General features: G+C 40.8%; 1 protein-coding gene across 6 annotated transcripts in view; it reads right to left on the bottom strand.

The window, feature by feature from the left end:
- NBEA (neurobeachin) overlaps positions 1-15,451 on the bottom strand; it is an 844,329-nt gene that overhangs the window by 284,917 nt on the left and 543,961 nt on the right. For all 6 annotated transcript variants that reach the window (XM_074959554.1, XM_074959563.1, XM_074959572.1 and 3 more), the window contains one exon: positions 3,474-3,598. In XM_074959554.1, coding sequence (XP_074815655.1) covers positions 3,474-3,598 — 125 coding nt within the window. The remainder of the gene's footprint in view (positions 1-3,473; positions 3,599-15,451) is intronic.

Raw genomic sequence — 15,451 nt, 5'->3', positions numbered from 1 at the left:
AGCAGGCACATCTCCAAGGAACACAGAAACTCTCATCTGCAATCCTCAGCATATCTTATTATTTATTGCCAAAGAAATGACTGATTAATTTTGTCATCTTTGCTCTGTGTTTTTTTGCTTGGCTGAAGATGCCTGCTCTCTTTTGCAATGCCTGATCAGACCTATTTAAGTTGATGCCTTTGATCGTAAACACAGAGGAGCTTGCTGACTTAGGCTTCGACTAAACATTCCTCCACTGCCATATTTATGTACAAAACCCTGTCTGATAACTGACAGTCAATGTAGATAACAAAAAATTATAAGATGTTTTCCACTATTATACTCATACCAAAAATAGCATTTCTTGTACTGGTGATCAGTCTAGATTTAAGGTTGCTATTGAAGTAACATTTAAAAAAAACCTTTTTTTATATCAATAGTTCATTTTCCACAAATAAAATATTTGAGGTCAGGGAATAACCTGTTAGTTGGAAACTGCATGTTATGATTCTTGTGTACCGTGACATTATATTGCATTTTTGACATTAACAGCATTTTACTATGAAACTATTCCAACATAAAATTATCAAAACAAAATGAACAAAAAATGCAATGAAAGTAAAATACCATGGAAAAAAATTCTATGCCTCTAGCTCTTTATTAATCACATTCCAACACCAGAGGCTGAAAGTACATCAAACTGCACCAAATCCTTTTCACATGACAACCTCATAAATTATGCAACTCATTAGTATCACCAAGAGGCATAAAAATAACATCAGTGTTAAGGATGTTTTCTCACAGAGAAAGGTCAACTAAAAGTTTCAATATTAAAATCCATATGCACAAGCCTCTGAAAAGTAAGTACATCAAGGTGGAATCTATGGGTTTTAACTTCAATGCATGCTGTTTAAAATTCCTCCAGAATGCTACATCATACTTTTAATTTATTTATGGGAAAGCTGCATATCAGCCACATTTATTATACGACTGCCAACAAGATAACTTCCATCTACTGTAATTTGAAACACAACCAATGAGAGTTTGACTTGCACCGCCCTAGCAATACTTCAGCTTTAAAGGTAAATGTGTATAACTATATGGGGTTCCCTTTTGTACGCTGAAATGTAACAGAAGTGGCACATTAAGTTGTGGTGTGGAAGGGGAAATAAGAGGACATCATTTGCATTATAAGGGCATGAAACAAAGTCCACTTAAGTAAATGGCAAAACTTCCATTAACTTAAAAAATGGTGCTGAATCAGGCCTTAAGAGGCCAATGTTAGGGATTATAAACCAGTTTCCTTCTTGCTTTCAGGCTGGTTTGAAATCAGAACATTTACATATTTAAATATTAACAGCCTCCTCAAAATTGAAATTCTGTATTAAAGTAGAATAGAGACTAGGGCTAAAATTAATATTTGTTTCTGAAAAGGAACATAGTAATTTTTACAGTAGTTCAAACTAAAGATTTGACATCTGCCTTTGACAGTGGCTCTATACTGGATGCCTCAAAGGAAGGTGGGGGAAAATAAATACACCACTGTGTCAAATGTGCAATACCATATGCCATAAGGGAAAATTAGTTCTTGACCCCAGCTATTGATCATCTTATGGCCTGAAGCATTACAATTGACAGCCTTTATATTTTAATAAATAATATAGTAGCTAGTATAATTGTACATGCTGATATTCATTTAAATATCTAATCTTTTCTGAAGCTTACTACAAGCTATTTGCCTCAATAATATCCTGAAGTGGTGAGTTCCACAGATTAACTATACAGCATGAATTATATCTAATGCAGTCAAAACTTCCAGTAACTTCACTGAAAGCTCTGGCTACAAATGGACTGCATGATTTAGCTCATATTTGCATAAAATGATTTTCCTTACATCAATTTTCACTATGTGGCTTTTAAACTTATTTAAGAATAATGCTGGCTCAAGTTTGTTTACCCCCAAATATAGTGGAAATTAATACTGGGACTACTTTATTTTCAATTATAAATATAATTTAAAAAGGTAGATAGGAACCTTTCCTGAAAAAAAATGCCTTTGTGGATGTCTACAGAACTGCACAAGACCTAGGTCTGAAAAATGTATCTCCTTCTCGACTCTTGCACCACTAAGGTTCAGCCTACTGGCCAGAGGTGCAACGCCATGCTCCAGGTGTCCCTAAAACTCTAACTGCCAGAAACGGGGACTGGATGACTGGGGATGGATCATTCGATAATTGCCTTGTTCTGTTCATTCCCTCTAAGCATCTGGCATTGACCACTGTCAGAAGACAAGATACTGGGATAGAAGAATCACTGGCCACTCTTATGTTCTTATAAACCCCTGAAACTACCTCTCTGGTGTCACAGGTGAGTCTTGTAACCATGTCCCAGTAAAAGACCGTCCCCAAAAGCCTATCATCCCTCCAGGTGTTTGGAGATTAGCTGTGAAGTTCCTTTGTCCAACAGAGCAGTGGTTCTCAACCACGGGTCCGAGGCACGTTGGGGGCTACAAGCATGCTTCAGGGGGTCTGGCAAGCAGGGCCAGCATTAGACTCGCTGGGGCCGAGGGTAGAAATCTGAAGCCCCACCCGGAGTTGAAGCTGAAGCCTGAGCAATGTAGCTTCATGGGGGGGCCCCTGTAGCATGGGGCTCCAGTCAACGGCCCTGCTTGCTACCCCCTAACGCCAGCCCTGTCTTTTACAGGCAGATAACCAGTTGTTGTGGCACAGGTGGACCATGGAGTTTTTATAGCATGTCAGGTGGGCCTCGGAAAGACAAAGGTTGAGAACCCCGAGATAAAATGCTTGGCTCATGACTGCCCTAAAGCACTGAGCACAACTGCTAAGCAGCTTTGTTTAAACAAGGATTTATTGACGTATTTCACGATTTTCAGATAAACGTTACTCGTGGTTTAGATTATGTATGCCAAGTTAATGCTTTCAATATTTTTATAGACAAATTATAAACCTATAAAGAAAAGAGGTCTTAGTGTTGTGCTATATCATCTCACTGGCCTAAGAGTCATACTCTGCCAAGCAGGAGAGTCAGGTTTGATTCCTTATACCAGTCTGAATCCTAGGGCCAATGGAGTCTGGGAATGCTCGAAAGGCAGTGGAAGAGCTAATAAGGGGTACCAGGGCATAAGGGGGGTGGCCTTTATGTATATGTGCGACACTTTTTCAAGCCAATAGGTATAATTGAAGGTGGCACTGCCAACGGCTCATCACCCCCTGAGCTCTGCCGTTACTCTAAACCTGGTTCTGCTACTGCTGAAAGAAATATTGCTAAGCCTTGGGGAACTAGGAAGAGCGAGTGTTTCACAGCATCCAAGAGAAATTCCTCTGGCCCAACAAGAAATGAGGCTGAAAGAATTCCTGTTCCAGCTTCCTAAAACTACGATGTGAGAAAAAAATGACAAACCTCAGCACTCTAATATGGACATAGAAGACAACGAAATAGCCCCATTATTAAAAAGGGGGTGAGTTAGTACTGACCATATTCCACAGCAGCTTTGAGGAGGGCATCAGAATGAGTGGATCCGAAAGCATTGCGAACAAATCGCCTTCGCCGGCGCAGATCATCCTCCCAATAATCCAAGCGCCAGAAGTCATGCAGTTGGCTACGAAATAGAGAACACGTCAGTACCTACTAGAACTTGCTCTGTATTTACATATAGCATACACATATCATTACAATACTGCTTCTATATTTCAGTGGCATTAAGGAAAATGTTCCAGCAAAAATATATATTACAAAAATGTGCAATATTCTAACATTTTTACTAGTATTTCAGCATTAAAGAGCTCAGCCCTGTCTGTCTCAAAATGCTCTGTCTACTGCTAAAAACATTAATCACAGTGAGCCCATTAACAAATGCAGCATCAAATTACAAGTATTAATGGCACAGCTTGATTTCTTTTACAGTGTTTTTAACAAGGTTAGTAAATCATAGAATGGATCTCAGTGCAAATAGTTTGCAATTTAATGACTATGGTCCCTTAGCAGACTGAACTTAGAAGTATAAAATATTGCCCACTTGAATTCTGTGGAACTATGATTAAACTAATGTGCTGAAATATTCATTGAAATAATTCCCCACTGCCCCCAGCAACCTGAGAAAATTGCAATTTTATTCATTATTAATAACACTGAATTAGAGCTGCAAAAAATTTCACCATGTGGTAATTGTCTTGGCAAATTATTATTCCAACACTAACGGAGTCCTTGGATGATTTTATAGCTTCCAGCTAATACAAGCCATTAACAACCATGACCATCTTCATGTTACGTTGCCTTTTTGCATTCAGAACCAATATTAAAGTTCCACAGATTGAGACAGAAACCATTGTTAATCTATATCCAACTGAAAATGCAAATTCATGTCATTATTTGGTGTTCAATTTAACTTCATTACTCAATATGGGACTGGATGGCTGTTTAGTAAACATCCAAACAAAATTAGTACTAAGATCGTGGTGGAATATTTCATCTACCCGTCCAATATTTTAAGTACATTGTAGGATACTCTACACAAGACTGTGCTTTAAATGTCTGCCTGCCTTCATTATGAGGAGTAGTTGTACTGTCAGCCACTCCTAGAGGCATCATGACCGTGTGCAAAGGTACAACAGACCCCTTCCACAACCTTTTGAGGGGAATTCACTACATGTTTGCCCATTCACTGACCCAACTGTACTGGGTGGTGCAGTGTTATGTTAGGAGTGCTACCCTGTAGTTGTTACTAGACTCACATGGCTTTTATGTGCCAAGATTGCAAGGACTACGGTGTGTCTGACCCCTGCTTAGGGGCTCAAAGGCTCATTGAGCAGAAATGAGGAGACAGGTACAATCTAGGTCTCTTTTTCTCTATTTTGATACAAAATGACCTTTATTTAGATTTATGAAACAGCATCAAATCCACACACACATTTTATCATATTATCTTTGTTAATAACCAATTAAAAGATTTTTTTACTGCGTGAAGAGAAGGAAGAAAAATCTTTAATGAGTAACTAATAAAAGATTAGCAAAATCCCTTTCTTGCTCCTATTTAAAAATATAAACATATTGGAACAGGAGCAGCAAAGGCCTTATTTTTTAAAAAACACATGGATTTTTGTGGCTGTTCTTTGTGAAAAAAAGGCCATTGATCTGAGAAGAATGACATAATATTGTACAGATAAGAAACCCATACTAAAAAATTAGGAATATTTGACTTTAAATCATGTTCCATGATGATAGAACATTAATCAGTTTGAACAAAGAAAAATACTGTATTCTCTTAACCAGCAATAAAGCAAAACAGCTTTCAAAGCAAGTGTTTTAACAAAGGGACAACAAAAAACATGTAAGATTGTTACTGGAAAATGCTCTGCTTAAGGGCCTCATAATAAAATAATTTAACACGAGCTTGAAACCTGAAATACAAAATCTTGCCTTAAAATCAAAATTTCAAAAACAAAACCCTCAAAAGAATCTCAGGTTTGGTTTTACCTTGTTTTTGATCACAGAAGTAAACAGCTTTTCACAGTACAACAAATTTTTTCCTCCCTAGATTTTCCTTTTTCCTGTAAAGGTGCTACAATGTCACCAATCTCAAACTACAGCAACCCCCATCCTTCCAACAAGCAACCCTATGCCTTACAATCTCTGCTGATCTAGAACCAGTTCCACCATACCAAGGTACAATGGGACATGAGGATGCACACCACCTCAAGGATTGAACCCCAATGATTAGGTCCCTAGCCATCAATATATGGCTGGCAAGGGTCAGGTAGGAATTTTGTTGCGTCTTCATACAGGGTGATGGATGATCCAGACAAGATTCCTACCTAATGCTTTCCACACAACTATTTGATTCAACAAACTAAGAAGTAGAAGACTCTTCATTGGAAGGATGAGTACATGGCTTTAATGAGACTCCCAGCCCTTTGCCAACCCTTGGAGAGAGACTAAGTTCATAACCACATTGTTATTGCTTACATGGTACTGTGCAACATTAGCACTGGCTCACTCATCATGGTCTATAGTGTAATTAAATTAAAATTATTGTGTAATGAAAAATTATCTTGCATTTAACAGTGTACTTCACCGAGTGGGATCCAAAGCACTTTACAAACTATATTACCTGTAAATACTATTCCAACAAAGAGAGTATATTAAGAAAACTTTAAGGATGAATGGTGCATTCAAAAATTAGAAAATGCCAAAGTTAAGGTTGCACATGTGACCTCATCTCTGTCCCCTTGTGCATAAGCCTTACAATACAGTTTAATTTTAACATGATCTCACATTATTTCTCAAATACAATATAATTCTGCATAAATGTATTTACAGTCTTAAAGACACATTTAGCATCTTGCATTTGTTTTCATTCTCAAAACACATGGCATTTACATATTTAACTTCTATAAACATTATATAAAGAGGAATTATTTTTTCTACTCTTCTCTTATTCAACAGCCACTGAACTGCCTTTGCTCAGCTCATATTTTCTGGGGTGGTAGCGAAAATCACCTTCAAGCTGAGTCTAATTCGTAAAATTTCAGCCTAAAAGGTTAAAGTTGGGGAAAGTTATAAACAACTGGGAATAAAAGAAACCTTAACTGTAGCAGTTACTGCGCTGCCCGTTGCTAATGACAACAATGTATTACCTATCACATGATAAAGGAGAAATGGTGGGGGGGGGGGAAAGGAGGTGATATTAAGCTTCCTATTACCTCTGAGCAAGGGATATGCTATAGCTGGGGGGAGAGAAACTGACTAAAAATCTGAAATCCAACAGGGGTGGAATTACAAAGTTAACACATATGGAAATTGAACCAAGGAAGAGAAGAAATACTCTTGGGGAGCAGGCAGGAAACTACCACTCTGGCATTTTCTTTTTCAAACCTCTGTGAAACATAAGTGAGATAAAAAAAAAAGTAACACAGAACCAGGAAAGCAAATCCTGCAAAAATAGCAGATTTTGGATCACTTAATACAACAAAGAGCTCAAGTTCTGGTGGAGTCTTGTGGGAGTTAATACTGTAAAAGTAACTAAGCTGCTAATTATTGCCATCTGATGCAAGGATGTTGTCATGGCCTCACAGGCCAGAACATAGGTTGTGCTACAGTGCTGGGGCATTAAGCTGTTTGTGTAGAAGTTGGTAACTGACATGTAAACTAAGGGTTTCTGGATCTTAACCTGATATGCTCCCAACCTACTGTCAACTCTCTAAGCAAAATCTTCAATATGAGAGAAACCCCTCCTTGCCTTATTGCTGGAGACAACAGAGGTATGAAAAACAGATGGGTTAACATACAGTAACTTCTGAATTGTTGAGTTTCATCACCGTAAAAATCATTAGGGCTTCTTATATATTATTGATATACTGGGGGGACTGTTCCCCCATATTCTATTTTGCCACATCTTTCTTGGGATCAGAGTAAAGATATAAAGAAAAAAAAAGCTATGAACGTAATCCCTAACCTAATGCTCTCAGACTTATTTGCTCTAAAAGTCTGGCGCTAAAGAATGCATCACAATTAAAGTTGTCTAGCATCTGGATTCCATACTTGGATGTCATAGTGGTAGTCACCTTAGAAATACTTACGATAGATAACACTGACCTATGAAAAATTTTCAGGAGTGAACAATCTTTAATGACTCTTAGTGGCCAATACTTCAGCTTAGCTCATCCAAAAGATGGCAGCACCTCAAGCAGAACTGTTCTTCCCTAACACCATGCTAGGCACTGGTTCAATCCTGACAGAAGAAGAGTACCAGTGAATCATCAATAACCCTGCCTGCAACACCTGGATTTTTCCTAGAGGTTCTAATTATTGACCTGACTTGATTTCGCAGTGCCTGAAAAGATAGCTTGAGGTGGAATGCCAGCAGGCCTCGTTGTATCTACCCTGTATGGTGTATTGATATCCAACAAATCCTGAATTATATTTTATAGACAGAGCCAATATTTTCCATGTTCAGTAAGATGGCAAGACATATATACATCCCAGAGCTGCGTAAGCATGTCTTGTATCTGTCCAAAGGTATACAAATCTGTTACCGGCTGCTGCTACTTTCCTGTTTCTTATCTGTAGCATTCTCTCTTACCTGTAGTTATTTATCTTTTGCTGATTATTAGCAACACTATCTCTACTTCCTAATTTATACTGAAACACAAAACAAACCCACAACTGACAATTAATATTTTACCTTTTTCAAAGTTTTAAAGATAACATATTTCTTGATAAGAGGCAGTGCTAGCCACCTGGGGTCCCTAAACAAGAATATTTTTGCCCTCCCCTCCTTACTTATACCTCACCGATGTCCTAAAGATACTAATTGCATTATTCCCACAAACCAAAAAACATACCAACACAACACATATTAATACACTCATTTAAAAATCCATGTTAAATAAGATGAATGGTATTTTGGGCGTAATACTAAATTGGGGTCCCCTTGAGCTGCTTGAGGCCCTAAACAATTGCTCAGTCTGCTTGTGCCTAGAGGCACCACTGTTCTTGACGTAACGGAAGAACTGACCATCTAAAAACAATGAAAATAAAAACATGATATATCTATAAACTCATTAAATTAATTAAAGTTAAAACATGAGCTGGATTAGAGACTGGAATCATTCCATACCTTTAGAAATGAAGAATTATGTTTAAACTCCTGTACTATGTGCTTGAAAATGAGAGTATGTAACATTTTAAATTTAAGAACATGTTAATAGGATTGCCTAATGTAATTCCTTACCAAATGAAAAATGAAAAAAAACGTATACATGACTCAAAGCTATGTTTACCTCTGTGAAATACTGGGAGCATAGAATCAAGTCACTTGGTTCATTTATTTTAGTGAAAAGCACAATATTTCAATAAGCCTACCTTTATTAATACTATTTAATTATTAATATTTTTCGTTTCTAGATTATATGCAATTTCTCAACCATCCCCCACTCCCCAATTTTACATCAGTTAAGTGACATTCAGCATCAGGTCCGTTTTAAAGAAAAACTGCATCGTTATGCATATATAATATAAAAATGCATCATTGTGACAAAATATATACATTTGCTATTTAAATTCTTGTAGAACCAAGAGTTTATAGTCTCCAACAATGGAAACAATTTCTGGTAGTTTAGCACAGTATAGCAGAGGGAAAATTTTACATACTTCAGAAAGGAATAGATTTTTCACCCTTTAGTTGGGCAAACATCATTTCAAAAGTTAACTCCATAACATATGACCTGGAAAAGTCTTCATAACAGATTTAACTGTAGAAGTATTTTTTTTTTTGGCAAACAACAAAATAATTTAACAATACGTATCTTTATTATCCTCTAATAGGAAATAAGGGACTGCAACAAAATGGTGATAATACACTGTTATCTATAACTACAGGACACCTGTAAAACATTTAATTTAGAATGGTTTGGTATATTTCATTTAAAAACCAGGAAATTATAAACCTCTATGAGCGTGTTGCTCTGGAGTTCATGATAAATCACTGCATGGACTCCAGCAGGAGGCAAACCAACAGAGGTTTACTGAGGGCAGTCATCCCCTTTGGGGTGGAGGGGTGTCAACAGCAGCAGTCTCATTTAGTCCACAAAAGGTCCTGAATATAACAGTGAAACATAATACCCCAGGTCAAAAAGGGAACAAAATAGTCCCAGGTAATAAAATAAATACAACAGTCCTGTGTCAGGCCTACCTCCCCTCAGGCAGACTCTGGCATCTAACAGTCTATGGCTAGGTCCTTGGCCCCAGTCAGGCCCACCTTCAGAAAGTTAGCACAAGAGATCTGCTCTTTCTCCCAGCCTCCCCTCAATGGAGCTGGCCTTCAAGCCTGATAACTCTTGCAGGTGCAGCGGGGTGGGACTGATTGACCCCACAGCAGTTTATCAACCCTTTTCAGACCAGTGTAGGGTTTATACACTCCATCAAAGCCTAACTGAATTTTAGTTTTATAGCTTTTATAACACACTTTGGAATGATAGGAAATTTTAGCAAGATTCTTTTCTTGTGGCAAGTAGGGTTGCCAACTTTCTAAGAGCACAAAATTGAACATCCTTGCCCCACCCCCTGCTCTGCCCCTTCACCGAGGTGCCACCCCCTGCTCTGCCCCTTCACCGAGGTGCCACCCCCTGCTCTGCCCCTTCACCGAGGCCCCACCCCCTGCTCTGCCCCTTCACCGAGGCCCCACCCCTGCTCACTCCATCCCCTCTCCTGCTGTCGCTTGCTGTCATAAATATAAAGGGAAGGGTAAACCCCTTTAAAATCCCTCCTGGCCAGAGGAAATCTCCTCTCACCTGTAAAGGGTTAAGAAGCTAAAGGTAACCTCGCTGGCACCTGACCAAAATGACCAATGAGGAGACAAGATAATTTCAAAAGCTGGGAGGAGGGAGAGAAACAAAGGGTCTGTGTGTCTGTCTATATTCTATCTTTGCCGGGGATAGACCAGGAATGGGGTCTTAGAACTTTTAGTAAGTAATCTAGCTAGGTACGTGTTAGATTATGATTTCTTTAAATGGCTGAGAAAAGAATTGTGCTGAATAGAATAACTATTTCTGTCTGTGTATCTCTTTGTAACTTAAGGGTTTGCCTAGAAGGGTTCTCTATGTTTTGAATCTAATTACCCTGTAAGGTATCTACCATCCTGATTTTACTTCTATTTTTATTAAAAGTCTTCTTGTAAGAAAACTGAATGCTTTTTCATTGTTCTCAGATCCAAGGGTTTGGGTCTGTGGTCACCTATGCAAATTGGTGAGGCTTTTTATCCAACATTTCCCAGGAAAGGGGGGGGTGCAAGTGTTGGGAGGATTGTTCATTGTTCTTAGGATCCAAGGGTCTGGGTCTGTAGTCACCTAGGCAAATTGGTGAGGCTTTTTACCAAACCTTGTCCAGAAAGTGGGGTGCAAGGTTTTGGGAAGTATTTTGGGGGGAAAGACGTGTCCAAACAGCTCTTCCCCAGTAACCAGTATTTGTTTGGTGGTGGTAGCGGCCAATCCAAGGACAAAGGGTGGAATATTTTGTACCTTGGGGAAGTTTTGACCTAAGCTGGTAAAGATAAGCTTAGGAGGTTTTTCATGCAGGTCCCCACATCTGTACCCTACAGTTCAGAGTGGGGGAGGAACCTTGACACTTGCTCTTCCCGATTCTCACTTACTCGCTCACTTTCACCAGGCAGGGGGTTGGGTGTGGGAGGGGGCGAGGGCTCCAGCTGGGGGGTGCAGGCTCCAGGGTGAGGCCAGAAATGAGGGGCTCAGGGTGTGGAATGGGGTTGGAGTGAGGGAGGGGGTGCGGGCTCTGGGCTGGACGTGCAGGCTCCAGGGTGGGGCCAGAAATGAGGGGTTCAGGATGCAGGAGGGGGCTTCAGGCTGGGGCAGGGGGCTGAGGTATAGAGGGAGATGAGAGCTCCGGCTCGGGGTGTGGGCTCTGGGTTGTAGGAGGGGGCTCTGGGCTGGGGTAGGGGCATGGGAGAGGGTGCAGGCTCCAGGAGGGAGTTTGCATGTGGGAGGGGGCCCAGGACTGGGGGGTAGGGGTGCAGGCTCCGGGAGGGAGTTTGGGTGTGAGAGGGGGCTTAGGGCTGAGGCATGGGATTGGGCTGCAGAAGGGGGTGAAGGCTCCAGCTGGGGGTGCAGGCTCTGGGGTGAGGCCAGATGGGGTTGGGATGCAGGAGGGAGCTCTGGGCTGGGGCTGAGGCGTTCGGAGTGTGGGAGGGGGTGTGGGTGCGGGAGGGGGCTCAGGGCTGAGGCAGGGGATTGGAGTGTGAGGTGAGGGCTTTGGGAAAGGGCAGAGGGCTCGGGTGCAGGAGGGGGTTCGGGCTCTGGGAGGGGGCTCAGGACTGGGGCAGGGGTGAGGGAGGGGTTGTGGACTTTGGATGGCACTGACCACAGGTGGCTCCCAGAAGCAGCCGGCATGTCCCTCAGCTCCTAGGTGGAGGAGTGACCAGGCAGCTCTGCGTGCTGCCTCCGCCCGCAGGCACTGCCCCTGCAGCTCCCACTGGCTGCGGTTCCCAGCAAGTGGGACCTACGGAGCTGGCACTTGGGGGAGGGAGGCAGCAGGCAGAGCCCCCCGGCCGTCCCTCCGCCTAGGGGCCGCAGGGATGTGTTGCCGCTTGTGGCGAGCCATGTGGAGCCAGGTAGGGAGCTTGCCAGTCGTGCACCAACTGGACTTTTAACAGCCTGGTCAGCAGTGCTGACCGAAGCAGCCAGACACCTGGCAACCCTAGTGGAAAGTGCATAATTTCTATTAACGTTATCCGTTGGTGTAAATGACATTGAGAAACAGACTTAAGCATACTGCATAGCCCTGAAATTGCACTTCAGTCCTAACCTGAACCCAAAGGTCCTATAGAACTACTGGCCTCTCTCTCAATCAAAGATTTCTAAGCATTTCAAATTGAGTTGCACAGCTGTGCTGCATGCAGGAGCTGACACCGTGATAAGGCAAAGTATAAAAATCTGGATAGATTAGACAGATAAGAGGGATGTCTAATGAAGAGTAGATTGAAAATGTGAAGGTTACTTACTTGTAACTGGAGTTCTTCAATATGACATCTGTACGGTCTTACTCTTTAGGGATGCACTAACCATGCCACCTAGACCAACTCCCAGGCTGCACTATTGGCACATCCAAAGATAACCAAGAGCAGGAATCAGTAGAGGCCACTTGATCACCACTATCTCATGTCACTTTTGATGAAAGCCACAATTCAAATTATGTTTTCCCATTGTCTTAATAGTTCCACAGTTTCAAAAATGTATCAGATTTTTTTTTTAATGGAGAGAGATTTTTTGTCTCTCAGAAATGTACAAGCTAAAATGGAAAGTGTCCTACTTTAATACAGTTTATTCAAGGAATACAAATTTTATCTTCTGCTGCCAGGATCTTCCTTTATGCTTAAGTCCCCTGATATATACTTATTTCTCCTTTAAACAATTTTTCACCTTGTGGAAGTTCAGCACAGTGGGAGGGAGGGCAAATGTGGCTTTAAGCCACCTTTACACCCTTGAGATTCTGGGCTGTTCCAGAGAGTCAGTGTGGTCTTTGATGTACATTTATAGCAGCCTTCCAAGATCTGCCTACTCTCCGCTTCAGAATCCCACGTGGTGCTCACTACTATAACCCTGCCTGCTCCTGCCATGTCCCCTGGGCCAAGGTTAGTGGGATGTGCAGCAGCCTAACATAGTGCCTATACTCTGAGAATTCTCCCATGGCTCCTTGTGTGCTGTTTATGGCCCTGATATGCCACTGAAACAGTATATAGATGACCGTATACAGAAATATATAGAGGGTGAAGCAGAATCCCTCCCACTTTGTGCAGGTCATATATGCATGCTGGATTCTTTGGGGAAGGAGTTGTGAAAACATTTCATACTCTGTTAAGCCTCCAGCACATCACTTTGGTTTGGAAAGAGAGCATTTTTTTTTGTTTTGCCTTTAAAAAAAAACTTTTAAATCTCTATTGTCATTTGTAAGAGTAAGGAGAGCAAGTCTCTATCCATCCTTCAGCCAATCAGCATGGTAGCTCTGTGACAGCAGCTTCACTGCTGTGAATTGTGCTCCCTGTTATGCTGCTGGTGAGCCTTCATGTTTGCATGGGATGCTCTCACTCGTAGTTTGCTACATGTCACCTATAGCTAGTGCAACTGGATGCAGATGAGCATGGAGGACAGTGTCAGTGCACAAATCCAAAGAGATCCCTGGGCAAGGGATTGGCTGCTAGATGGAACAGATTAGGTTTGGATATGTTGTATTAAGAAAGAGGAACAAGCCTGCAGGCCTGGGAGAAAGGAGAAGGGAAGTTGTTTGGGTAAAAGTGTGGGCCACTGCTTTAGAAGGAGGGGATCACAAAATCCTCTCTCTTTGTAAGACAGGGGTAACAGTACAGAAAAAATGGAGAATTGCTGAGCTGCAACAATTTTAAGAATCAATTATATTTTTCCATAATATAAACAAAGAAAGAAAAAGAAAAAAATTCAGTCAATACTTGTGACAGTTTACATGATAAGAGCTTGTGTGAGATGAAAGAAAATTATATATTGGTGACAAACATTTTCCAATAGAAGAATAAAGAAATCTTTTAATGTATTAGCAATGGCCGTTAATGAACATGAATTGGTCCCTTCTGCTTCCTAACAAAAATAATACTTTAAAGTATAAAAACTACAAGTTAACTCTCACACATTGCACTAGGTATAAACTAAGCTTTAATTTAATCAGTCAGAATATCTAAAAAGCAAATGAATTAGGTAAGAATGATACAGTAGGTGGTAGTTCAGAAATATAAATCAGTAGTTAATGTGATCATGTTAGAGGAAGTTATTTCTGACTGCTGCTTCACTGAGAAACAATGACTGCTGCTTATGCCAAGCTGGTGTGACATGTTACTCAAAATCATACACCATGTTGCAATGACTTAAAAAAAATAAAGAATTATTGTACTTAGACAAAGACTAATATTTGCAGCATAAACTAACATGCCTAGGTTAGACAATTTATACAGGGAAAATGTTTTAGTCATAAAAATCACAAAAGCTGTGTTATGATTTTCCAAGTAAGATTCAGAGAATGTCAGAAATATGTTCTTGGAGACTACAAACATCAATACAGAGAATAAAGACATTTATGACTCTGATATGACTCCCAATTCAATGCAAGTTTGAAAAGAATTCAGGGAAAATAATACCAAAGTAGATTAAGGATCATCTTGGGCAAGCTTATAACAGGAACTGTTTGTGATTTTATTAATTAAATAAGCACCAGGATATAATTACTGGTAAAGCACCAAGAGCATTTTTGGCATGGTACAGGACACAAAAGACAACCCAGCTCTATCAAAGAAGAGCTTAAAATCTAAACAGTCAAATGCTAAATACACTAGGAAAATGAGGGGAGGATTCAGTCTTTTTAAAAATTGTTATGAATATAATGGTTGAGTGACAGTATTTTTAATTAGGTGGGTTAGAGATAGGGAGCTTTGTGAAAGAGGCTGGGTGGAGGGATTCCAGGGAAGGTACATGGATGATGCAAGGAATGCTGGGTTAAAGGGTGGAGCTAGCTGAGAAGTGCTTGGAGTATCTGAGTGGCGAGTAAGTAGCTGGAAGAGGTTCCATCAGGCATCAAAGAAGAGCGGGTGAAGAAGTACATGGGGAAGTTGGATGACTGGGGACTGTTGGGAAATGCCTTGGGTAGTGGCTGGTGGGCCAGCTAGGTGGGTGGGTGGGCTGCTGAGGTTGTGGGAGTTAGTGAATGGAAGTCTGTGACAGCCGGCTTGGATGGGGGGTGGTGTATGGTGTTGGTGAGGTATGTACTGTCTCCCCACTTTACCTTCTTCCTGGTTTCACCATTGCTGTCTTACTGGATGAGTTATCTGTCTGCAAACTAACAATAGGAGCAGAGAGAGAGAGAGAGGAGGTAGAGTGCTCCCCAGGTAAACTGAAGAGCGAGTATCACTGAGGCTCCTAATGGT

Source organism: Natator depressus, chromosome 1, assembly GCF_965152275.1.
Source record: "Natator depressus isolate rNatDep1 chromosome 1, rNatDep2.hap1, whole genome shotgun sequence".
NCBI classification, from domain to species: Eukaryota; Metazoa; Chordata; order Testudines; family Cheloniidae; genus Natator; species Natator depressus.
Note: the sequence above shows the minus strand (reverse complement) of the source record. Positions and strands in the feature narration are given on the sequence as shown.